The following is a 26595-nucleotide window of genomic DNA, read 5'->3' on the forward strand; positions in this document are numbered from 1 at the left end:
TGACCTTGAGCATGGCACTGCCCAGGACAGTGATAAGCTCTTTGGTGTACATCCTCAGTTTCGTGTGGATGGGGCTCAGGGCTGGTCTGAATGCCTTGTTGCACCACAGTTTCTCAAACATCTTTTTACTCATGATGGATTGGCTAGCGCCAGTGTCCAGTTCCATGGCTACGGGTAAGCCATTCAATTTTACATTTATAGGTGGACATTTTGTCGAAAATTTGTGTACCCCCTGTACTTCAGCATCTGCCTCCTCTCTCTGAGACTCGAAATTGCTTTGATCCACCATGGACCGATCTTCCTCTGCCACGTGGTGGTTAGCAGGTTTTGCAGAGCTTGCAGCTCGTCTGCAAGCTCATTGGAGGTGCCCCATTGTTCCACAGCTCTTGCAAACATACCCTTTGAAACGGCATGAATAGGCTGAATGGAAGTCTCCACAACGCCAACAAGGTGTGAATTGCCTTGCATTCATCATTTGTTGCGGACTCTGAGTCATCTGGGTCACCTGAGGCCTGCTGGCAGTTGCAGACTCGTGGTTTCTGCCCTGTACATTTCTGCTCGCAAACACAGTTCCAGTTAATTTATGAACATTGCTAGCACTTGTGTGCTGAGAGATTTGTTTGGTGTTATCACTGATGGACATAAACGCCTGTACTATCGCAATGGCTTTACTGAGGGTCGGTGTCGCTACAGTCAAAAGTTTTCGTAGGATGGTCTCGTGACCAATGCCCTGTACAAAAAAGTCTCTGAGCATTTGCTCCAGGTAGCCATCAAACTCACATTGTCCTGCAAGTTGCCTTAGCTCGGTGATGTAGCTCGCCATTTCCTGACCTTCAGATCGCTGGCACGTGCAGAACCGATACCTCGCCATCAGCACGCTCTCCCTCTGGTTAAGATACTCCGGAACCAGTATACACAGCTCCTCATACGACTTCTCTGTAGGTTTCACCAGAGCCAGAAGATTCTTCATGAGGCTGTAGGTCGGTGCCCCGCAGACAGTGAGGAGAATCGCTCTTCTTTTTGCAGCGCTTCCTTCTTCGTCCAGCTAGTTGGCTACAAAGTACTGGTCTAGCCGTTCGACATAGGCTTCCCAGTCCTCACCCTCCGAGAACTTCTCCAGGATGCCCACAGTTTGCTTCATCTTTGCGTTGGATTCGTATACTCGTCGCCAATTATTGTGTTCTGAACACAGATGAGACTGCACACAGGGAGGTTAAAGTAACAGTGACCTCAGTCTTTATTAAGACACTCCAGAGTGAGGAACAGGCTTAACGGGCCGGCTTATATACAGTGCTCCCAAGGAATGCTGGGATCCCTTGGGACTTCAGGGGATGCACTCCCTGGTGGTGGAACATGGGAGTACACGCTTTACAGATACACAACAGTTGTATATTCAAAACAGAGGTCGAGAAATTTTGGGGAATTATACTCAGTCGCTAGAACACCAGATGTATCAGATGTTTATCCACTGGGCCACTGCACAAATAAAGTGTAGTCTTCTTAATTCAAAGTTGCTAATCTTCAATTATCTGTTCATTTGCATTGAAATTATTGAAAATGCCTCCCATGCTGTGTTATTAAAACGTTGATGGAAGGTATGAGAGATATCATGGTTTGAAGGACTGGGTAATTATAATTTTTTTGAATAAAATGTGACCTTGAATTATCAAGAGTAGACTGTAAAACAGGTTTTGTTCACGGAAAAATAAACATCAAAATGTCTGACTGTACATATGTTATACTAGCAGTGTCTCATAAGAAGCTTTCCTGTATTTTGAATAAATAAAGAATGATTTCCATTATTATAAAAACATAGAACAATACTTGTATGAAATTAACCCTATAATTACATTTTTGGATTATATTTTTCCCATTTTTGGTGTTTATATCTGGCCACATTAGGGCATTATTATTCTTCTTAAAGGCTTAAAAATTGTTCTCAATACTAAATCAAAAATCAGTACTAATAACAGGGTTTGAAATTACATAGTCACAGTCTTTGTGGCTGTTTTTGTGTCTAGATTGTTAAAGTAATGCTAACATTAACTCTTGTTTTGTAATAACAAAACTGTTATTTAATTATTACATTTTACAAGTCATTTCACTTATTAATTCATTAAAGAAAGTATTTAAACCTAAGCTTACATAAAGGACACTATAAAGGCATGAGGGCAGAGTTGGCTAAAGTGGACTGGGAAAATAGATTAAAGTATAGGACGGTTGATGAGCAGTGGCAGACATTTAAGGAAATATTTCATAACTCTCAACAAAAATATATCCCAATGAGAAGGAAAGACTGTAAGAGAAGGAATAGTGGATAATCAAGGGGCTATAGAGAGGGAGGAACTTTATACAATCACTATCACTATCACTAATGAAGTAGTACTCGGTAAAGTAATGGGACTAAAGGTGGACAAGTCCCCTGGACCTGATAGCTTACATTCTAGCGTCTTAAAAGAAGTGGCTGCAGAGATAGTGGATGCATTGGTTGTAATCTATCAAAATTCCCTGGATTCTGGGGCTGTCCCAGCGGATTGGAAAACCGCAGATGTAACACCCCTATTTAAAAAAAAAAAAGGAGGCAGACAAAAAGCAGGAAACGAGAGACCAGTAAGGCTAACATCTGTTGTTGGGAAAATGCTGGAGTCCATTATTAAGGAAGCAGTAGCGGGACATTTTGAAAAGCATGATTCAATCAAGCAGAGTCAGCATGGTTTTATGAAAGGGAAATCATGTTTGACAAATTTGCTGCAGTTCTTTGAGGATGTAACAAGCAGGGTGGATAAAGAGGAACCATTGGATTTGGTGTATTTGGATTTCCAGAAGGCATTCGATAAGGTGCCACATAAAAGATTACTGCACAAAATAAAAGTTCACGGAGTTGGGGGTAATATATTAGCATGGATAGAGAATTGACTAACTAACAGAAAACAGAGAGTAGAGATAAATGGGTCATTTTCCAGTTGGCAAACAGTAACTAGTGGGGTGCCACAGGGATCGGTGCTGGGTCCTCAACTATTTACAATCTATATTAATGACTTGGATGAAGGGACCGAGTGTAATGTAGCCAAGTTTGCTGATGATACAAAGATGGGTGGGAAAGCAAATTGTGAGGAGGACACAACAAATCTGCAGAGGGATATAGACAGGCTAAGTGAGTGGGCAAAAATTTGTCAGATTGAGTATAATGTGGGAAAATGTGAGATTATCCACTTTGGCAGCAAAAATAGAAAAGCAAATTACTATTTAAATGGAGAAAAATTGCATAGTGCTGTAGTACAGAGGGACTTGGGGGTACTTGTACACGAAACACAAAAAGTTAGCATGCAGGTACAGTATGTAATCAGGAAGGTAAATGGAATGTTGGCCTTTATTGCAAGGGGGATAGAGTATAAAAGTAGAGAAGTCCTGCTACAATTATACAGCGTATTGGTGAGGCCACACCTAGAGTACTGCGTACAGTTTTGGTCTCCGTATTTAAGAAAGGATATTCTTGCATTGGAGACTGTTCAGAGAAGGTTCACTAGGTTGATTCCAGAGATGGGGGGGTTGATTTATGAAGAAAGGTTGAGTAGGTTGGGCCTGTACTCATTGGAGTTCAGAAGAATGAGAGGTGATCTTATCGAAACATATAAGATAATGAGGGGGCTAGACAAGGTGAATACAGAGAGGATATTTTCACTCATAGGGGAAACTAAGACTAGGGGACATAGTCTCAGAATAAGGGGCCGCCCATTTAAAACTGAGATGAGGAGGAATTTCTTCTCTCAGAGGGTTGTAAATCTGTGGAATTCTCTGCCGCAGACTGCTGTGGAGGCTGGGTCATTGAATATAGTTAAGGTGGAGATAGACAGATATTTGAGTGATAAGGGAATAAAAGGCGATGGGGAGCAGTCAGGGCGTGGAGCTGACTCCATGGTCAAACCAACCATGATCTTATTAAATGGCGGAGTAGGCTCGAGAGGCCAGATGGCCTACTCCTGTTCTATTTCTTCTGTTCTTATGTTCAAACATACAAAGACTTGAGAATCACCTAAAGGGGTGTGGAAATGTTACTTGTAAAGGTTATTTGTTTTAATCAACTTTCTGCATTTTTCTTTGTGTAAATTTCATAAAGACACAGTTTAAAATGTTTTTCCCCGGTGTTGCTTAATCGACAGCTTTCACTTTAAATTGGGTTCCTGAATCTTCAACAATATTTATCAAATTATCAAATGTTACATGAAATACTGAGGGGGTGGGGGGTTCAGGGATGACACACAATTGCTGCATATGTGGGATAATTTGTGCAACTTCTGATTTCTAGAAGGAAGTTTTTCCCCCAAAGCGTAATAAGGTTGTGCAATAAATTACCAGCGAGGCCACTGAAGCAGACAGTATAAATGGAAGATCAGAAAGACAAGTGCAGATGAGAGAAGTCTTTCGACCCGTCTAGCTCATCCTTCTGTACAAACCACGGTGTCCTTATCATAGTGTCTAACTGACTCCTGAATTACTCCAGTGTTTTTGCCTCTATTACCCTATCTGTAAGGCGATTTTAGGTATTAATCACGCTGTGCTTTATGACATCAGTTCTGACTGTGTTTTTTACCAATTTGTATTTCTGTTGCTGCAGTTGTTTCTTAAATTAAAGCAGAGCTCTGGATTAATCCTTTTTATTCCATTCAATGGGGTAAAACGTCATGCTGGGTGGTAGAGAAAAACAGGTGATAGAGAATCGGTAGCCCGTTTTGAGCTCTGTCTAATTTTCTTCTCCACTGAATTTATACCCCAGTATATATTACATCTTTATAAGGTCCCCTCTCAATTACTTCCTTCCAAGGCAAAAAAGCCTGAGTTTTTCTAATCCTTGCTCATAACTCAGTCCTTGTCTACACCACCTCCTGGATTTGATGTTTCTCTTGTGCCTTGGTGATCAGAACTGACATCAGTGCTCATGGTGTGGCCTGACCAGAGTACATACAGCTTCAGCATGATGGCCTCAGAATTATACTCTACTGATTTAACAGTAGACAATTGGATGCATTGCCAAAGTGAGAATGGATTGAAGATATGGTGAAACAGCATTGATTGATGAAATAGGGGGCGCACTGTGTGCCCAGTGGCTGCCTGATGGCTATACCCTGCTGTGAAAGATTCTTGGCGTAGAAATTAGTCAGTACCCGGTTTTGGGCGAGAAGACGGTAACATGGCCATAACAGGTGGCCATACCTGGAGGCCCGAGCCCGGCCTGAAATTGAGTCTCAGGATTCATGTAAAATACCTGGGCGAGCTGACAGTGGCTGCCTCACCTCTATAGGCAGCCCACTCTTCTGCATGAACGAGTTTCAGGCCATCTGCCTCACCGTCAGTGGCCTTAGATGAGTGCCAGTGATGGGGGTGGTGGTGGTGAGAGAAGGACAATTGGAGAGGGTCAGCTCCTCACCAGCAGTGGATGTGAGGACTGCTATAGAGCCAGGAGGAACAACCCTCCTGGCTCCACATTAAGCTTTTTTAACATTTACTGAAATAAAAAAATTACATTGACTGAACTCACCTTTTCGGTGACAGCTGGTTCCCAGGCTGCAATCCAGGTCAGGTGAAGCTGATCTAAGAGGTCCTAAAACAGCTGTTTAATTCCTCATTTACATACATATGGCCTGTTTCAAAAAATGCTGCAATCCAATTTCCAGTCTGATGATTTTCAGGAATCCTTATTGGTCCCCGACATTAGGCCTTGTTGCAGGTAAAATGGTTACGACAACTAGGTCCAATTTCTATCCCGATATATATTAATGGATGTATAGAATTGAATTGGATTAGATTGGTTAGGTTACTGATATAACACTTCCATAACCTTCCCAGCACTTCAATTTTAGACAAATCCTCAGGGTTCGTAAGTCATAAGCACCAACCAATTCTGCATAATATTTCATTCAGAAATATTATTGCAGCCTTATAAGAGTTAAGTCTATTGGAACATAAACGTTTAAAACCCTTACTTTTATAAGTAATGTGACCTGCCAAGAACTCTGAACTCTTGCTTACAACTCCATCCTCTCACTAAATGCTCAATCAAGTTTAACCAGATGGTGCATCATCGTCATCATCATCATCATCATAGGCAGTCCCTCGGAATCGAAGAAGACTTGCTTCCACTCCTAAAGTGAGTTCTTTGGTGGCTGAACAGTCCAATACGAGAGCCACAGACTCTGTCACAGGTGGGACAGATAGTCGTTGAGGGAAGGGGTGGGTGGGACTGGTTTGCCGCACGCTCTTTCCGCTCTCCGCGCTTGATTTCTGCATGCTCTCGGCGTTGAGACTCGAGGTGCTCAGCGCCCTCTCGGATGCACTTCCTCCACTTAGGGCGGTCTTGGCCAGGGACTCCCAGGTGTCAGTGGGGATGTCGCACTTTATCAGGGAGGCTTTGAGGATGTCCTTGTAGCGTTTCCGCTGCCCACCTTTGGCTCGTTTCTCGTGAAGGAGCTCCGACTAGAGCACTTGCTTTGGGAGTCTCATGTCTGGCATGCGGATTGCCTGCCTGGCCTGTCCATTGGAGCTGATCGAGTGTGGTCAGTGCTTCAATGCTGGGGATGTTGGCCTGAATGAGGACACTGATGTTGGTGCGTCTGTCCTCCCAGGGGATTTGTAGGATCTTGTGGAGACATAGTTGGTGATATTTCTCCAGCAACTTGAGGTGTCTACTGTACATGGTCCATGTCTCTGAGCCATACAGGAGGGCAGATATTACTACAGCCCTATAGACCATGAGCTTGGTGGCAATTTTGAGGGACTGGTCTTCAAACATTCTTTTCCTCAGACGGCCGAAGGTTGCACTGGCGCACTGGAGGCGGTGTTGGATCTCGTCGTCGATGCCTGCTCTTGTTGATAGGAGACTCCCGAGATATGGGAAGTGGTCCATGGTGTCCAGGGCCGCGCCGTAGATCCTGATGACTGGGGGGCAGTGTTGTGCAGTGAAGACAGGCTGGTGGAGGACATTTGTCTTACAAATGTTTAGCATGAGGCCCTTGCTTTCGTACGCCTCAATAAATACGTTGACTATCCTGTAGTGCAGCCTCTGTCTGTGCGCAGACACAGGCATCGTCCGCGTACTGTAGCTTGACGACTGAGGTTGGGGTGATCTTGGATCTAGCCTGGAGACGGTGCAGGTTGAACAGGTTCCCACTGGTTCTGTAGTTTAGTTCCACTCCAGCGCAGAGCTTGTTGACTGTGAGGTAGAGCATGGTGGCGAGAAAGATTGAGAAGAGGGTTGGGGCGATGACGCAACCCTGTCTGACCGCGGTCCGTACGTGGATTGGGTCTGTGATGGATCACAGCTTGCATGTCGTTGTGGAGCAGGTGGAGGATGGTGATGAACTTTTGGTGGCATCTGAAATGGAGGAGGATGCTCCATAGACCCTCGCGGTTGACCATGTCAAAGGCCTCTGTAAGGTCGAAGAAGGCCATGTATAAGGGCTGGCGCTGTTCCCTGCATTTTTCCTGTAGCTGTCGCGCTGCAAAAATCATGTCCGTTGTGCCCCGTAGGAGAGAAAATCTGCACTGTGACTCCGGGAGGAACTCCTTGGCCCCGGGAAGAAGACGGTTGAGGAGGACTCTCGCGACGACTTTCCCAGTGGCTGATAGCAGGGAGATTCCTCTGTCATTGCCGCAGTCAGACATGTCCCCTTTTTTAAAGATGGTCACGGTTACTGCATCTCTGAGTTCCCCCGGCATGCTCTCCTCCCTCCAAATGAGAGAATGAGATCGTGTATTTGCGCCAGCAGTGGCCTCTCCGCCATACTTCAATGTCTCAGCAGGGATTCCGTCCGCACCCGTAGCCTTGTTGTTTTTAAGCTGTCTTATGGCTTTTTCTACTACGTGCAGTGTTGGGGTCTCACTGAGGTGGTGGCGGGTAGCATTGTGCGGGATGGAGTCGAGAACACTCGAGTCAAAGGCAGAGTCTCGATTGAGGTTGTGAGCACAATCTCATTCTCTTCCCATCACCAAAATGTCTTACTTCTACCTGTGCAGAGCTGCTTGCCATTGCCCTTATCACATCCCTCCATCACTCAAACCCTTATCTCTGCTTCATCATATTACCCCAAAACCCAACATTACTGTCGCACTTTGCCAGCCTCTCGAGCCCCAATTTGTCCAAAGCTTCACAGCCCACATCCTGCCCTGCACTAAGTCTTACTCACCTATCACCTCTTTTCTCAGTGACCTCCACAGGCTCTCTGTCTCCCAATAAACCAAATTCAAACCTTTGTTTACAAGTTTTCCATAACATAACCACATCCTAGCCCTACGTCCCAGCCAGTTCCATAAAATCTTCCAAATTTGGGTCTGTATCATCATCAGAGGCAGCCCCTCGGAATCGAGGAAGACTTGCTTCCACTCCCAAAGTGAATTCTCTGATGGCTGAACAGTCCAATACGAGAGCCACAGACCCTGTTACAGGTGGAACAGACATTCGTCGAGGGAAGGGGTCGGTGGGGCTGGTTTGCCGCACGTTCCTTCTGCTGCCTGCGCTTGACCTCTCCACACTCTTTGTGTTGAGACTCGAAGAGCTCAACGCCCTCCTGGATGCACTTTCTCCGCCTCAGGCAGTCTTCGGCCAGGGTCTCCCAGGTGTCCGTGGTGATGTCGCACTTTACCAGGGAGGCATTGAGGGTGTCCTTGAGGCTGCCCACCTTTGGCTCGTTTACCATGAAGGAGCTCCGCATAAAGCATTTGCTTAGGGAGTCTCGTATCTGACATGCAAACAATGTGGCCTGCCCAGCGAAGCTGATCGAGTGTGGTCAGTGGTTCAATACTGGAGATGTTAGCCTGGTCGAGGACACTGATATTGGTGCGCCTGTCCTCCCAAGGGATTTGCAGGATCTTGCGGAGACATCGTTGGTAATATATCTCCAGCGACTTGAGATGCCTTCTATACATCGTCCATGCCTCAGATCCATACAGGAGGGCGGATATTATTACAGCCCTGTAGACCATGAGCTTGGTGGTAGATTTGAGGGTCTGGTCTTCAAACACTCTTTCCCTCAGATGGCCGGAGGCTGCACTGGCGCACTGGAGGCGATGCTGAATCTCCGCATCAATGTCTGCCTTTGTTGATAAGAGGCTCTCGAGATATGGGAAATGGTCCATGTTGTCGAGGGCCGCGCCGTGAATCTTGATGATTGGAGGGCAGTGCTGTGCGGCGGGGACAGGCTGGTGGAGGACCTTTGTCTTACGGTTGTTAGCGTAAGGTCCATGCTTTCATATGCCTCATTGAATACAGTGACTATATCCTGGAGTTCAGCATCAGAATGTGCGCAGATGCAGGCGTCGTCCGGTTGGGGTGATCTTGGACCTGGCCTGGAGACGGTGCAGGTTGAACAGCTTCCCACTGGTTCTGTAGTTTAGTTCCACTCCAGCGGGGAGCTTGTTGATTGTGAGGTGGAGCATGGCGGTGAGGAAGATTGAGAAGAGGGTTGGAGCGATGACTGAGTCCTGTTTGACCCCGGTCCGGACGTGACTTGGGTCTGTAATGGATCTGTTGGCAAGGATCATGGCCTGCATGTCATCGTGAAGCAGGCGAAGGATGTTGACAAACTTCTGGGGGCATCCGAAACGGAGGAGGACGCTCCATAGACCCTCGCGGTTGAGAGTGTCAAAGGTCTTCTGTATATCCTCTTGCTGGCATTCTTTTCTTGGTGGCAGAACTTTCAGCTGTCTTGGCCCCACTCTCTGGAGTTCTCCCCTCACAAAACCTCTTTGCCCTGCTGCTTCCTCGCTTTTAAAAAACTCTTCAAAACCTATCTTTTAGACCATGCCTGTAGCCAACTCTTCTAAATCCTCGACTGTTAAGTTCATCTCTCCCCATGAGAAATATTTTGGGATATTTTATTGCATTAATCACTTAATACAAATACAGGTTGTTATTTGAGAGATGTATTTTTTATATTTTAAGGGTGACGATGTTCTGGACAGGAGCTCCGAGTTGATCTACTCTGGGGAAATGACATGGATTTACCAGCCCTATGGACGGAACCAGCAGAGGACCTTCTTCCTATTTGACCATCAATTGGTGATGTGTAAAAAGGTAAGACAATCTGGCTGTGGACCTCTATGTTTGTGGTTATCTGGTTGATGTGAGATCTTAAGATAGGTTTGAATAAAGAAGACTTTTTGACTATTTGATCTCACCCTTTCAAAATATCAGACCTATCACCTTCCCAATACAGCATCTAGTTAGCTAATATCAGCTGGGGCAACAGCTGAAATGCTACAATTGGCCTCAGTGTCTAACAGCTCGTGAGGCATAAAAGATATCCAGTGCTGCTGCTTTCTGTCCATCAATCCCTGCTGATGAATGGCCCTCTGAGTGAGGTGACAGTCAGCTGCTGGTATTTGAGGGACTGAGCCCAATGAAGAGTCTGTGTCTTCAGGAGAAAAGGGGAGGAAATTGGGGGCAAGAAAGGACAATATTAACTGCAAATTATTAAAACACATCTCTAGAAAGTCTGCAAAATATAGAAGTTTGAAGCAAAAGCAAAATACTGCAGATGCTGGAATCTGAAATAAAAAATGAAAATGCTGGAAAGCTCAATGGGTCAGGCAGCATCTGCGGAGAGAGAAACAGAGTTAACGTTTCAGGTTGATGACCCTTCGTCAGAACTGGCAATAGTTCAAAATGTAACAGATTCTTAAGGAAATGCAGGGACACTGAAAGGGGGAAGGGAGGAAAGAACAAAAGGGAAGGTCTGTGATAGGGTGGAAGGCAGAAGAGATTTGAGAGACAAAGGGGATGATGGGCCGAATTGAGATGGTGATAGCAAATTAGGAAACAAAAGCTGAGTCTAGATCGGGTGTGAATAATGGAATAAATGTCAGCTGTCATGGAAAACAGAGAGAAACAAAATAAAAATAAAAAGCGGGGGGGGGGGAATTTTTGTAAAAAAAAAAGCGAGGAAAGGGAACAAAATGTGGGCGGAGGTTATGGTCTGAAATTGTTGAACTCGATGTTGAGTTCAGAATGCTGTAAAATGCTTAAATGAAAGATGGAAAGATAGAAGTTTGAAGTCCTTGTTTAATAATTCAGGAATATTAACCCAGAAATGTGTTGTCATCTCCCAAATCAATGCCTACCTTTCCTGTAACTCACTGTTTGAAGCTCTATAAATTTCCACCCCTGCTACAGCACTGAAACAGCCCTAACCACTGTTACAGTGGTGCACTACAATAGTGGTGTTTCTCCTAGTGCAGCCTCTGGGTCAATTTACTGCTGACCTCCTATTGGTCAACAGGCCCCGCAATCTTGATCAATGTGATGATGGGTATAGAAATAGCAGACCATTGCTCAAAGATCATAAATTCTGCATTGGTAGTGCTCTCCCAGTGGCCCAGTAACAGTATCAAAGGGCCAAAAAAAAACTTATCAAATTGATCTTTCCCTATCCTCCTCTGGAAGTGCTAATTCTTCCTGAGGTATGGTTCCACAGACACCAGTTAATCTCCAGCCTGCTTCCCAAGTGGTCACTCTTCATTTGTGAGCCTAGACGGTGAATGTTGGCAGCCTGTTTGACTGTGAAGGGCATCACAGCCAAGCCTGCTCATGACTTCATCTGATGTCTATACATGCTCACTTTCCAGCAGGGCTAACTGGATAGCAATCAGGAGTAGTTCATGTTTTCCACCGCTCTAACTCAGGGGTGCAGACGTCAATTGCACCATGCCAATTGATGCCCATGTTGGGATCTGCACAAAGCTGACATCAAAACTAGAAATTTATGAACTGTAGGTAAAGAAAAATCTTGCAACAGGTATATGCAAGGTACTTTATAAGATGTAAAGTAGTACTGTTTTGAGCTGTAATAGAATGACTAGCCTCAGTTGAATTCCAGAAGAATCTGCAATTGCACTCGTTGGATATCATAGGGTAAAATTTACAATCAATTAAACTATTGAGTGAATGCTTAATATACTAATATTTCACTCTTTCTGCTATGTTAATGAAGGTCTTATTCCATTTATTTATTTTTTTAATTTTAAGCAGGTTGACATCTCCATTAGAATAGCAAAGAAGGTGATGTAATATGTGAATTAAGCATTTATACGATAACATTGCCAAACTCAATTTCTGCCCTGTATTCTCTGCCTTGGGACATTTTACACGGTTAAAGGCACTTTATAACTGTGAGTTGTTGTTGTAATTGCTCAGCCTTGAGATACTCTCAGACACTACGACACCGATCAGCTTTTCGTCTGGCGACCCTTAACAATTGTCAATGGGAGATGCCAAACCGTTTCGCCGCTGTGAATTTGCGGTAAATGCAGTGTTGGAACAAGGATAATCATCTTTGCTCAGTTCAAACCCGAACTAGAATGGGACGTCTAAAAGTGGACTGCGTACACGCACAAAACGGCCCATCTTCAGATTAAAACTGTTTTCCATTTGCACAATTGAGCTCATTTCACACATATGCATCTTTTGAAAAATACATTTTTTATACTTGCCAAAATTGGACTGTTCAGAAAAAACTAATTGGTGGTTATCCTAGTCCAAACAACCATTAATTGTTTGTCTTTTTATAATATCAGCTGGATTCAAGTTAAAGCTCTGCATAGACCTGCACCAGCTTGGCAAAATCACTAGAATCAGAATAGGATTGAAGCGGCGTCATGTATGACTACTGGGAAAGAATGCAGGGTTGTAAACATTGCTGATGTAGAAAGAAAAGCAAAGAGATCACAGTTCTTTATCAATGAGGAAGGCCTTTCAGGCCACCTTAATCCATCGAGCAACCCTACACTCCCTCCCATTGCTGTAACTAGTTGTTCCTTAAATCATTCCAGGGTTTTTGCCTCCATCACTCTGCGCAGAAGACAATTCCAAGTGTTGATCTGTCTTTGTGGGAAGAAGAACCTCCTGATATCAGTCCTAAAGTTATTTTTTTACTAGTTTGAACCTTGTCCCTTTCTAACCGTTTAACTTATAGTTGTATTTTATAGTCTCTTGAACACTCTTAAGTTGAACTAACTCTATTTATTCTGTAGATCTCAATCAGCCATGTGCAGGAAAATAGCATTCCTCATACATCCAAGCAGGTTTCTTAAATACAACTCCATGGCGCTAGACCTCCTAGCTAGAGGGCACTATACATTATATCATTACACCTTTCTTTTCATAAGAAGCAAAATGAATTAAAGTGAGCTTCGATATAAACTGGTAATTAATTTCTTATGAATACATGTAATAAAAATTACAAGTTTAACAAATAACAACAAAACCCTTGTCCTATTGATTCTTTATCCAAATGTCCATTTCTGTACATAGTGCTCCAGGTATTCTATACAGAATTTCTTATTTCTGTACATAGTACTCCAGGTATTTTGGTGTTGTGCAGATTCTGTTGCTTTGCCTCAAACTGGTAGTTTCAGTGGTGTTCTGTGCACTGATTGCTTTCATCCCTCTATTCGTGCTCTGAGGGGGAATATCAGGCGACATATCCTTGTTTTCACAGGTTGTCATTGAAGTACTTGTTTGACATGGTTCTTTTCTTTGTTGACGTTGACATCCTGTATGATTCTTGGTTTGAGTAGTTCATTTGCGATTGGGATGTTTGTCTTTGTGCGGCGACCGAGTAAGTGTTGTGCTGGTGAACTATCAAGGCCTAAAGTTGATATATTTCGTCAGATGAGAAGGTTCATGTAGAAGTCACCACAGTCTTTCTTTGTCTTCTTGATTAAACGCTTTGCAAGCTTAACCGTGTTCTCAACCTTTCCGTTGCTTTGTGGATATTCTGGTGAGCTTGTTGTGTGATCAAATCCATATTTTCTGACAAAGTTTATGAACTGTTGTGAGTTGAAGAGAGATTCATTGTCGGATTGAACCTTGTCTGGAATCCCATGGTTAGAGAAGTGTTTCTTGAGGTTTTTGATGATGAGTGTGGCATCTTTCTTTCCATTGCAGATTGTCTATCTCGAAATAGTCCGAATGGTAGTCCACTGTGCATAAGTAGTCTTTGCCATCGAGTGTGAATATGTCACAACCAATCTTTTCCCATGGTCTCTGAGAGAGGTCATAATTTATCAATGGCTCTTTTGGTTGGCTCGATTGATAGATGTTGCATATTTCACACTTTGAAACATAGTCTTTTATGTCACGGTTCAGTCCTGGCCAGTAAACAGATTCTCTGGCACACCAAGAGTGCTCTTGATGCCAGTGTGAGCAGCATAAAGTCGCTGATGAATATTGGATCTCAGGGTTTTTGGTATGACACAGCGATAGCCTTTGAAGACTATGTCATCCTATGTTGTGAGTTCATCACGAACTTTGAAGTATGCATGTGTTTCAGGTGGGCATTCATGTGTCGCTTCTGGCCATCCCATTGTGATTCATTGTATGACTGGTTGTAGTGTGGAGTCGCTTGCAGTTACACGTTGTATGTTAGTTAGTCCTTGTTTGGAGAGAATGAGAAAGTTTACCATGTGGATGCATTCCACTACAATTTCAGTTGGTGATCGCTCCACGTTTTTGAGGTATGCACGCGAGAGGGTGTCTGCTTGGTACATTTCTTTTCCTGGTTAATACTTTATTTCAACATCATATTGGTTGAACCAAATGAGCAGGCGTTGTAACCACTTGGGTGCTGCAGATAACGGCTTGCATCATATGGCAACCAAAGGCTTAAGGTCTGTCCATAGCGTGATATTGCAACCATATACATATTGATAGTTTTGTTCCATTCCAAAGACTTGAACGAGCAACTCCTTTTTGATTTGAGAGTATCGCTGGAGTGAGCGCTTGCTTGTGTATGCATTTGGTTTTCCCTGTTGCAGAAGGACAAACCCAAGACCTTTGCTCAAAGCATCTTCTCGACCTTCAGTTGCAAGTTTGGTGTCAAAGTACTTGAGCACCGGGAAAGCTGTCACGTGTTGTTTGATAGCTTTTGGTACTTTGTTTGGGTGACATTATAACTGGTGTTGCTGATTCATTAGGTTCAAGGTGAACTGTCCCTGGCATGTGTCCAAGTCCCTTAAACATATCTGGATACGTATTGTTGACATCAGTTTTTTGACACTAGCGAAATGTTTGCCTTGTTCGTAGTTTGCGATTCGCGTCGTTCATTTATCACCGCAATATTCTGATGCTGCACTTGTATCAGTTGTAGCTGTTGAGCAGTGCAATGAGCCAATCAGTGGTGCACTTTGGCCCTCAAATGATCACAAAGGGGACAATGTACTTTTGCTTGTTCTTTGTATTTTCCAGTACATTACAAGTCCCTACCACTGGAATGGTTGCATGGTTGTCATATAGAGACAGTGTTGTCTTAGATTCTTTTACCTTTAAGCCTTTAGGTAAGTATCTAAGAGGTAGCACATTGCATGTGGCCCCACAATCTATTTGCATTTTTACCATTTGACCTTTAATGGAGAAGGTAGCCATAATCTTGTTAGGATACTTTCTGTCAGCTTTGTCCTTGGTTATGCGATCAACTTTACGAAGCTTTTTTACAGTCCTGACTTCAAAATCTGTATTATCACTGTCTTCATATAGTGCATTAACTTTTGACTTGCCCTTATATTTATGCTTATGTGTAGACCTGCCTTGATCCACTCTGCCTGCACTTTAGAGAAAAGTGATTTTGTTTGCCACAACTTATGCAGGTCTTCCCATATGCTGGGCATTTAGCTTTGGACAGCCCATGTCTTTTGCCACAATATCTACAATTGTTCATGAACTCTTTGTCTGGGAATTCTTTTTTTGTGGGTCGGGGTTTCTGTCTGACAGCTTTGACATCTTCAGAGTCTGTTTTGGTGAGCTTCATGGAATTCATTTGCACAACTGTGGTCTCTGTAGCTTTACAGAGCATCACACATTCATCTAGTGTTAGGCTTGATTCTTGCAACAGCCTCTTATGCAGAGTGTTATCAGATATTCCGCAGCAGACTATACTGTCTCTGATGAAATCATTTCTCAAACTGCCTGAATCTCATGATGATGCCAGCTCCCTCACTTTCATGAGATATCTGTCAAAACGCCGGTCCCCTTATACACAGTTGTTACACTGGTACCGTTCAGAGATGATGTTGGTTTTACCTTTACAGTGCTCTTCCCACAGCTTCAAAATAATCTCAATTTCCTGCTTGTCTTCCTCTGATTTGTAAGGAAGACTATTATGGATATCTAGGGCAACTCTGCCAATGGCAGTGATAAATGTTGCAACTCTAATTTTACCTGTTTTTTTCACAATATTCGTGATAATTTCATAGCTGTCCCACAGCTGTTTGAATTTTTTCCAGTTGGCTTTCAAATCACCAGTTACCTGCAATGGAGGTGGGAGGGGAATGTGAGTGGGAGTTGGTATCGTGGTGGTCATGATAGCTCGCTACAGTTTAGGACTTTGAGTATGTCATATAAATGTATACAGTTCAAATAACCAGAAGATTAGAACAGTTTAATAGTAAAATATTGTGGCCATGTATTTGTAGAAATACTTTTTCAATCCAAGCTCTACAATAGCTTATGCTATCTTAAGTTTACAATAGTAATAGCTCTAGATTACTTTAAAAGTTTATGACTATTTATCGTCCTTCATGGATCCACGCATGATGTGTACGAAGCACGCTCTGCACTGCACTGCTTAACGCCGATTTTGATCAGCTCAAAAAAGTCTTACAGTTCCAATATTTCAATCATTGATGTGAAAGATTGGAAGTCTCTGCTTCTGACACCGTGTATTTTATAGTCTCCGAACACTCTTTGGTCAACTTAACTCCATTTATTCAGTAGCTCTCAATCAGCCATGTGCAGTTAAAATGCCATTCCTCACACAGCCAGGCAGGTTCCTTAAATACAACTCCAGGGCTCTAGGCCTCCTAGCTAGAGGGCGCTATACATTATATTGTTACAATAGTATTCCAGATTTACCCGTTCAACATCATTTATCATCGTATATGTCTCTATTAATTCACCTCTCAGATGCATAGTTTTCAGGCTGAAAAGCATGGGGCTGAAATTCAGCCCCGCCTGAAACAGGTCACGCCTATCAATCCTGAAGTGTTTTTTCTGCCGCGTCGGATGAGGTTGCCTCTTTCACGAAATTCAGCTCTTTGTCCGTTTTTTTGAAGTGGCCCAGAAGACGGTCATAATGGGGGGCGAAAGTGGGGCGTTAAACACTCTAGTGGGGTGGAAGTGAACTGAGTCACCGCCGCTGTCAAAAATCAGCCGAGCGGTGATGACATCATTACCCGTGTGCGTCACCACGTCTCTCCCCTTCACTTAAAGGGGAGAGCCTGCGCTAATTTTTGGGTTAGGTCCACTGGGCCACCAGGGAGGGTTTCGGCTGGGCCAGCGGCCTGTTGGCAGCCCGGCCAAACCTGGGGGCATAATTGGCCGGCCGACTTGGCCCGCACACAGAAAACAAGGCGCACTGAGAGAAAAAGCTGTCGGGGGCACCGCTTGGTGGATGGAAGATCTTTAAAGCTGAATTTCGCTGGATGTGCGGGAGATCGGTGGTGCGCGCTTTGATTATGCACTTCGGACCGGTCGGCAGTGGTGGGGCAGAAGTGAGGACCGCCAGAAAAATCCCCAGGCTGAATTTCGCTGCAGGCGGCAATTGGACCGGGAGTCAGCGGCCGCTCGATTCACCCGCTTGGCCGCCGCTTTCCGGTGGTAAGCGGCCTTTTTGGGGAGCTGAATTTTGGCCCCCATGACTCTCTGGATTTTCCTCATAACTCGGGCTCCTTTGAGAATAGAGGTATGAGCCTGTGGCTCTGCTCTGTGTTGCCTCCCTTGTTTTTCAGTGACCAGAACAATATATCAAGCTGTGTGTCAAGAAGACCTTGTGAGCTCAAAGTAATGATGGCCTTATTTAAAAGTAAATGCCCCACTGTTCCAACAGAACTTTTAGCTTCCCATTCAGAATTCAAAGACTTGTAAATTGGTTCCATTTACAATTCATCCAGTTCCAATTTCTGTCGACTAACTGACTTCCAGTTCAATTTATCTGACTTGATTTCCTCTAACTGATTTTCCTTGTGAAGGTGAACTAATTTAGATTTATGTTGTTAAACTGTATTACTTGTTCCGGCTGAATTTCACACAAGTCGAAAATGATATGTGTTTTCTAGAAGTTGTTCTCAGTGTATCGGTGGAGGTCATTTTTGTCTCGAGCATAAGGTGTTATATTTGTGGAAAGTGTTTAGATGCTCACGCAGTGTGTCACAGAATGTTAAGTGTGAGTTCTCCCTTATGCTCTCAGCTGGGGCCATGCTATACTTCACCCAACAATACTGCTATCTGCTCGTCTGAACTTTTCCTCTTAAACTGCAAATACATGCATTTTTTTTCTGCTCTGTACATTCTCCCTGTTGAAATCAAGACTCTTCACAGTTTCCGACTCGAACTTGTTCTTTTCCCAAGACCTCAAAACTGTAGAAATCTGCTTTGTCCTTCAGCCTGTCCTCCTACAGTCTTCAAGCTATGAAAATCCAAATTTTGGCATTACATAGAAGCATAGAAACATAGAAATTAGGTGCAGGAGCAGGCCATTCGGCCCTTCGAGCCTGCACCACCATTCAATAAGATCATGGCTGATCATTTAACCTCAGTACCCCTTTCCTGCTTTCTCTCCATACCCCTTGATCCCTTTAGCCGTAAGGGCCATATCTAACTCCCTTTTGAATATATCTAACGAACTGGCCTCAACAACTTTTTGCGGTAGAGAATTCCACAGGTTAACCACTCTCTGAGTAAAGAAGTTTCTCCTCATCTTGGTCCTAAATGGCTTACCTCTTATTCTTAGACTGTGACCCCTGGTTCTGGAACTCCCCAGCAACGGGAACCTTCTTCCTGCTTCTAACCTGTCTAATCCCATCAGAATTTTTTATGTTTCTATGAGATCCCCTCTCATTCTTCTAAACTCCAGCGGATACAAGCTCAGTTGATCCAGTCTCTCCTCATATGTCAGTCCTGCCATCCCGGGAATCAATCTGGTGAACCTTCGCTGTACTCCCTCAATAGCATTATCTGAACACTATTTCCTGATTTAACTCATGTTCTCGTTTATGTTTTCAATATTGGTGGCATCCTGCTTTAAGAAACTTGTCTTTTCACCTTGATTTTCAAATATATATAACATTTCTCAGGTTTCCCACACAATTTCTTGATTGAGACAGCACTTTTGCTTTGCATTGGTGTTAAAGTTGTAATGTAAATACAGAGTCAGGCCAGATTCAGCTCTGGAGCACAAGGTGAGTTAGGTCAAGCTCTGACTCGGTATTTGTGCTTTTCTTTGCTTTCCTTTACTCTAGCTTCTTATTATTGATGTGAAGTGAAGCTGCTTCTTACTGATGCTACAGTTGTCTTCAGGCCAGATCCAAGACCGCCCCAACTTCTGCCGTCGAGCTACAGTACACGGGCGACGCTTGTGTCTGCGCACATTCAGAGACTGAACTCCAAGTCATAGTCAACATCTTCACTGAGGCATATGAAAACGTAGGGCCTTACACTAAACATCCATTAGACAAAGGCCTTCCACCAACCTGACCCGCCACACGGTGCGGCCCTGGACAATGTGGACCACTTTCCATACCTCAGAAGCCTATTATCAGCAAGGGCAGACATCGACAACAAGGTTCAACACCGCCTCCAGTGCGCTAGCGTAGCCTTCGGCCGCCTGAGGAAGAGAGTGTTCGAAGATTAGGCCCTCAAATCTGGCACCAAATGGTCTACAGGGCTGTAGTGATACCCGCCCTCCTGTATGGCTCAAAGACGTGGACCATAGTCAGTAGACACCTCAAATCGCTGGAGAAATACCACCAATGATGTCCCTGCAAGATCCTGCAAATCCCCTAGGAGGACAGACGCACCATCGTTAGCGTCCTCGATCAGGCCAACATCCCTAACACCGAAGCACTGACTACACTCGACCAGCTCCGTTGGGCGGGTCACATTGTTCGCATGCCTGGCACAAGATTTGCAAAGCAAGCGCTCTACTCGGAACTCCGACACAGCAAGTGAGCCCCAAGTGGTCAGAGGAAATGTTTCAAGGACACCCTCAAAGCCTCCTTTTTAAATGCAACATCCCCACCGCTAACCTGGGAGTCCCTGGCCAAAGACCGCCCTAAGTGGAGGAAGAGCATCCGGGAGGGCGCTGAGCACCTCGAGTCTCATCGCCGAGAGCATGCAAGCGCAGGCAGCGGAAGGAGCAAGCAGCAAACCAGTCTCCCCACCTACCCTTTCCTTCAACGACTGTCTGTCCCACCTGTGACAGAGACTGTAATTTCCGTATTGGACTGTTCAGTCGCCTAAGAACTCACTTTTAGAGTGGAAGCAAATCTTCCTCGATTTTGAGGGAACTGCCTATCATGATGATAAGTTGTGGTATAAATTTAGCCTGAGTAACCAAAAGAGTGACCTGATCTCAGGCTTCTGCTATTTGCTGTCTGGAATTGACCTCGAGGGGATGAATGAGAGTGGCCCAAGATGACTCACTCTCTGCTTCTCCCTACTTTCCCTGTTGCCATGTAACTGTTGCCAAGCACATTTTCTCATGGTAACCCAAAAGAAGCAGCTGATTCTGAAATCATTGGTATAAATTTGTAGCCAATCGCTGTGTGGCACACTTTGGCACAACAGCAGCATGGTATACCAATGTCCTGCCACAAAACATATTAAAATACAACATTTGCTTTGAAATCAAACATCTGCCAGACTGGAAAAAAAATATAGGACATACTTCTATTATAAAGGACGAGATTTGAACTGCGCAGCAGAATTCAGCAATTGTTTGATCTATACTTATCTGCTCTAGTAGTTCAATCTAAGTACTTACCTTAACCCAAAAATCAGTTTTAAAAATCCTTAATTAAGGTCGTTAAAAGCCTCCTTTAAAGGTTAATGCACTATCGATCAGCACAATAGTATTTGCATTATAAGAGGCACTCTATAAAGTCAGACAGGCCTCAGTAGGAACATTCTGTCTCTGTTTAATAATGTGGCAGAAGTCTGCAGCAAGTTCAGTACTGAAATAGGGGCCAAAGAATTGATTGCAGCACAAGGTGCAGGCATTGTGCTTCAATTAACTTGCAGTGCCTTTGTTCAGTGTGGAATCTGTTAGAAACTGTCTTATAACCATTACCAGAATGATTGCATTTCGTACCTCCTTTTGCAACTGCAGTTGAAATGTTCTTCAAAAGTAGGACCCTACTGTGGATTAGTGCATACTGGCCAGCTAAATCAAATGTATAAAATGTGTTGCCTAATCTGTGGTCGTGCCTAGGGAAAAGAACATCACAAAATCATTGAATCTTGAATTATACTGTGATAACTAGAAAGAAAAGGGTATTGTACAGAGAATAATACTCAGTCTGCACCTTACACTCATTAAGTGTTTTTTTAAGCTTGCAATAGCTTCCCCAACATTCATACAAAGTATTTTTAGCACAGAAACAGTCCATTTGGACCAACAGGTCCATGCTGGTATTTATGCTCCACACGAGCCTCCTCCAACCCTCTTCATCTAACCCCATCAACATATCCTTCGATCTTTTCTCCCTCATATGCTTATCTAGCTTCCCCTTGAATGCATCTATGCTATTCACCTCAACTACTACTTACGGTAGTGAGTTCCATATTCTAACCACTCTCTGGGTAAAGAAATTTCTCCTGAATTCCCTTTTGGATTTATTAGTGACTATCTCATATTTATGGCTTCTAATTCTGGTCTTGCCTGTAGGTCTATGTCTACCCTATCAAACCCTCTCATAATTTTAAATATCTCGAATAAGTCACCCCTTAGTCTTCTCATTTCTAGAGAAAAGAGCCCCAGCCTGTTCAATCCTTCCCGATAGATGTTTATATTTACATTTATATTTATTAGATTTGTCTAAATTGTTTAATTAATTGGGGATTCCATTGCATGTCATCAGGGGATTCCGCTCTGAAATTACTGAAATGGAATCCTCCTTTGCGATTGGATGACCTGGCCCATGAGATCCCAGGGATGCTTCCAAACCACCTACGTACCTGGAATCCATGGGCCTTTATGCAGGGGTATGTATGGAGGCCCAAGACCTGAACTCTCCGTAGCTTTGGAGTCAGGAGGTAAGTTCGTAGATGTTTCGTAGCTCAGAGGCAGCTTCCATCCCCCAAACTCAGAGCCAATCATTTCTGCACCTTCTTCAGTGCTTCTGTGTTCTTTTTATAACATGGAGATGAGAACTGTACGGAGTACTCTTAGTATGGTCTAACCAAGGTTCGATACAAGATTAACATAACTTCCCTGCTTTTCAATTCTATCCCTCTAGAAATGAACCCCAGTGCATTATTTGCTTTTCTTATAGCCTTATTAATCTGCATTGCTACTTTTAGTGATCTGTGTATCTATACCCATTCCCTCTGTTCCTCTACCCCATTTAGACATTTATTTTCCAAGGAGTATGTGGCCTCCTTATTCTTCCTACCAAAATGTATTACTTCACACTAATCTATGTTGAACTTCATTTGCAAATTACATGCCCATTCTGCAAGTTTATTAATGTCTTCCTGTATTTTGTTGCAGTCCTCCGCTGTGTTAACTATACCCCCCCAATTTGATGTCATCCGCAAATTTTGAAATTGTACTTCAGACTCCCGAGTCCAAATTTCTTGGGTAAATGGTGAACAACAGTGATCCCAGAACTGATCCCTGTGGAACACCTCTTCCCACTATTTGCCAGTCTGAGTAACTACCTTCAAGCCTTACTCTCCGTTTTCTGTTTTGTAGCCAGCTTGCTATCCATTCTGCTGCCTGTCCCCTGACAACATGTGCCCTCCCTCACTCGAACAGCAACTCTCAGACCTTTTAGCAATGGGGAGGCATGACAGCCAAGTACAACCCTGTCCAAATTCTACAGGGGTCATTTGAACTTTTCTCATCGGGCCAAAATCTTCAATCGATACCGATGGAAAAGAAAAGCGGGCGAGGTGTAAATCTAACTGGTGATTCGTTATCAACAATTTTTCACCCAGCAATAAAAATTCAAATTACCCCCATCATCCATAAATGTGTCAGCCATGGCTCAGTTGGTAGCATCCTCGCCTCTGAGTCAGAAGGTTGTGGGTTCAAGCCCCACCCAGGGAGTTGAGTACAAAAATCTACTGAGGAAGTGCCACACTGCCGGAGGTGCCATCTTTCAGATAAGATGTTCAACTGTGGATGGTCTATTCTCTCAGGTGGGTGCAAAAGATCCTATGGCACTTCTTCAAAGAAGAGCAGAGGGAGTTATCCCCAGTGTGCTGGCCAATATTTATCCCTCATTCAACATCACTAAAACAGATTGCCTGGTCATTAACATATTGCTGTTTGTGAAAGCTTGCTGTGCACAAATTGGCTGCTGCGTTTCCTACATTACAACAGTGACTACACTTCAAAAAGTATTTAATTGGCTGCAAAGCGCTTTGGGACATCTGGTGATCATGAAAGGCGCTATATAAATGCAAGTCTTTTTTTCTTTATGTGCATTTTCCAGCAGGGGTCATGGAATAATGATCAATAATTAGGAATTCTAATTCAGTTTTGTCCTCTCGAGCTGTTACAGTGGCTCAGGAGATAGATGTACTCTTTGCTGTATAGCTGTTCAACAGAAAGATCTGTGATTCAATCCCTGCAAGTTGTGGAATTGAATTTAATAAATCTGGTCATTACTGAACCAGCATCAAAAATTGACCATGAAAATGGTTTGACTTTCATTAAACCCAACTGGCCCACTGATGGCTTCCAGGGAAGAAAATCTGTCACCCATCCCTTGTCTGGCTTACAAATGACTCCAGTTCCACATTATGTGGTTGACTCTTAATCCCCTCAGGACAATATGGATGAGCAATAAATGTTGCCCACATCCCAAAAACTTTGCACATTTCGGGGCGGTAATGGCAGCGGGGTGGTAATGTTTACACCCGGGAAAAGTTTGCGCCTCAGTCAGCAAAATTCGGCAGCTGGGACCTGAGTGTGGGGAGCACTCAGAGAGAGGCCAGGGGAGAAAAAAAACCTGACAGAAAAAACATCAACAACATTCCCAGTAAATACCTCATGCCACCACGACATAAATCGCAAAAATAAAATCGCACTTACCTGAGGTCGACATTACTACTGTAGCCGCTACAGCTCGCACCACATGCTTTCACAGGCGGTCCCAGCAGGCCGCTCTATGGAACACTATGGATCGGGCAGGAGCCAAAAATCGAGCCGGTGCCACAATCATGGGCGTTGCACACCGGCTCACCCCTTCCGGGCGGTAATGCTCTGCGCCCTGCCAAAACCAGCACCGAAAATGCCGGCAGGGCGCTGGAAGCTGGCCAACCACCCAGAAGAGCTTACAGTCATCATTGTCGCCCCTCCGGGGCAAAAACATAGGCAGCAACAAGCTGAAAATCCAACCCAATATTTTTCACATTACGTCGGTAAATTTTGTCTGAGCTAACACACAATGCCAGAGAGTTTAAACAGCTCATGGTAAGTAAATTTAAATAAATTTTAACACCAGTTATAGAAAATATATAAATATGGAAAACTAAACAAAGAAGCTTTGGTAGTAGAGAATTTTCTTCCCAGTAGCTGTTCTCGAACATCAGCACAGAACAACACCTGATTTGCCATTTGCATTGTCATCAGCTAAGAACTACGTATAAATGACTTCACGGGTGCTATTTCTAGTAGATTAAGCGCACTAATATTTTCTCCTCATGCTCCAGGGAAAAAGAAATGTTAGTGGCAGTGCAGCTTGATCAAAAGAAATAGGAAAACTACAAAAACTAACATTAGAGAGCAACTCAGCTTAGAGCTTTTGAGGTAACTGGACAGCTTAATGATAGAATTCTCTCCCAAAAAGGTAGCTTCAGAGACCTCAACAAACCTGTAAAGATTTCATCACATTACAGATCTACTTCAGGAAATGTTGTCTGAGCTAACAGACAGTGTTGCCGAGTTTTTAATTACTGAGTGAGACAAATTATTTAATATTTTAAAATGAGAATTCTCTGCAAAGTCTGACAGTAACATCTCAAGGCATAAAAATTATCAAAAGCACATATTGAATATCTGAAGCTAAAAAGGAACTTCTGCAATTCCACAGCAAGTCAGCATCTGAAAGAACAAGAAGTTAATATTTCAAGACAAGATTCAGATAAATTGATGCCTCACATTGAAAATGTATTTGGGGATAACATTGGGGAAGAAATGAAGGACAGATGCTCATTTCCAATCCCTACTGTTAAAGTAATTAATCCACAGAATAGTTTATTTTTCTGTTTGGAATTGGAATGTCATTGCTGGAAAAAAGGAATGATTCAGGATCCTAGCTTTTTGCTTGAGTCAAGAGTATGTATTCAGGTGTATAATAATGAAATAGGAAATCTAGAAGTAAATAGGAAGCGATTTATTGCACTCGAATATTTTGCTTGAGTCAGCACGATATTTTGATCTGATAATTCTGTCACAGAAGTGGGTTATTTAACATTAAATATTAACATTGAGACATTACAAAAAATTGTATTACTATATTTGTCAGGTTTTCTCATCTGCAGATGCTGAAAATAATATGCATGTTTCCAAAAATATTTTCTTTTCCTTTTTTTCTTCCTCCTATCTCTGCTACTGAAAGTGTTGTCTCGTGTTTGGTACTGTGCAACAGGTGCCATTTAATCTTCAGTACCTCACACATGTGGCCATTTGTATGCATCAGCCTGGGCAGTGAGACCATGACTGCAGAGGTTATTACAGCTGCAGCTGATTCTGTTTAATTTGATGTCCACACATGTACACACTCCACAAGAGATCACAGGTTAGTGATCTGCAGTAAGATTTTTCCCATTTCCTAGCTGACGCCAATTACAGCAACCCAGTTGAAGCAGTTCCAGTAATTCGTACAAGAACATTGCAAAAATCAGAAGGGAGGTTAAGCATGGCTTCTTTGACATTTGTGTCTTTCACAGATTACAGATCTGTGGGCTTATCCTGCCAATTACACATGTTGATGGCTGTAAAACATAGATCGGCCCTGTTATGGATTCTTGTAGTGCAATTTTACTAAGCAAATCAAATACAAGACTTTCTGATTGAATATTTGAGTTTTACATTTAATTGGTTTTTATACAATCCTTGTTGAGATACGTGTCTTGCTTTATGGAGCTGTAAATCATCTTTTAACCCTGCCCGCCCAGCAGAAACCTAGTAGATGGGCAAAGCTTCTGCCTGCTGCTTTCAAGGCCAATGGTGTAAGAAGGGCCAGAACTGAGGGCAGAGACTCCCAACACCCTGAGCTCCCGTGACCCCGGATCTCATCGGTAGTGGTTCGCCTGTTGGAAACGGGCAAAGCAGACTTCAGCCTTGGACCCCTGAAGGAATTTTAATTTATTAAGAATTATTTAAAAAATGGCCTACAGTGCCCCCCCCCATTATAAAGGGGAAAGATCCAAGTTATTTTTCAGGGCACATCCCTCTCACCCCTACCCCCGGAACTGACAAGTTACATCTGACTTTTAAAAAATTCATTCATGGGATGTGGTCAGCATTTATTGCCCATCCCTAATTGCCCTTGAGAAGGTGGTAGTGATCCACCTTATACAACTGAGTGGTTTACTTAGCC

The 26595-nt window shown here is 43.5% G+C and overlaps 1 protein-coding gene across 2 annotated transcripts in view; it reads left to right on the forward strand.

Moving 5' to 3' along the window:
- Nucleotides 1–26595, forward strand: part of arhgef9a (Cdc42 guanine nucleotide exchange factor (GEF) 9a) — a 154416-nt gene that overhangs the window by 55006 nt on the left and 72815 nt on the right. The window contains exon 6 of one of the 2 annotated variants that reach the window (XM_070881994.1): nt 9935–10066. The exons of the other annotated variant lie outside the window; for it this stretch is intronic. Within the exon in view, the coding sequence (XP_070738095.1) occupies nt 9935–10066 (132 nt within the window). The remainder of the gene's footprint in view (nt 1–9934; nt 10067–26595) is intronic. 2 annotated transcript variants of the gene reach the window in all.

The sequence above is a fragment of the Pristiophorus japonicus genome, chromosome 6 (genome assembly GCF_044704955.1).
Source record: "Pristiophorus japonicus isolate sPriJap1 chromosome 6, sPriJap1.hap1, whole genome shotgun sequence".
Classification (NCBI taxonomy): domain Eukaryota; kingdom Metazoa; phylum Chordata; class Chondrichthyes; family Pristiophoridae; genus Pristiophorus; species Pristiophorus japonicus.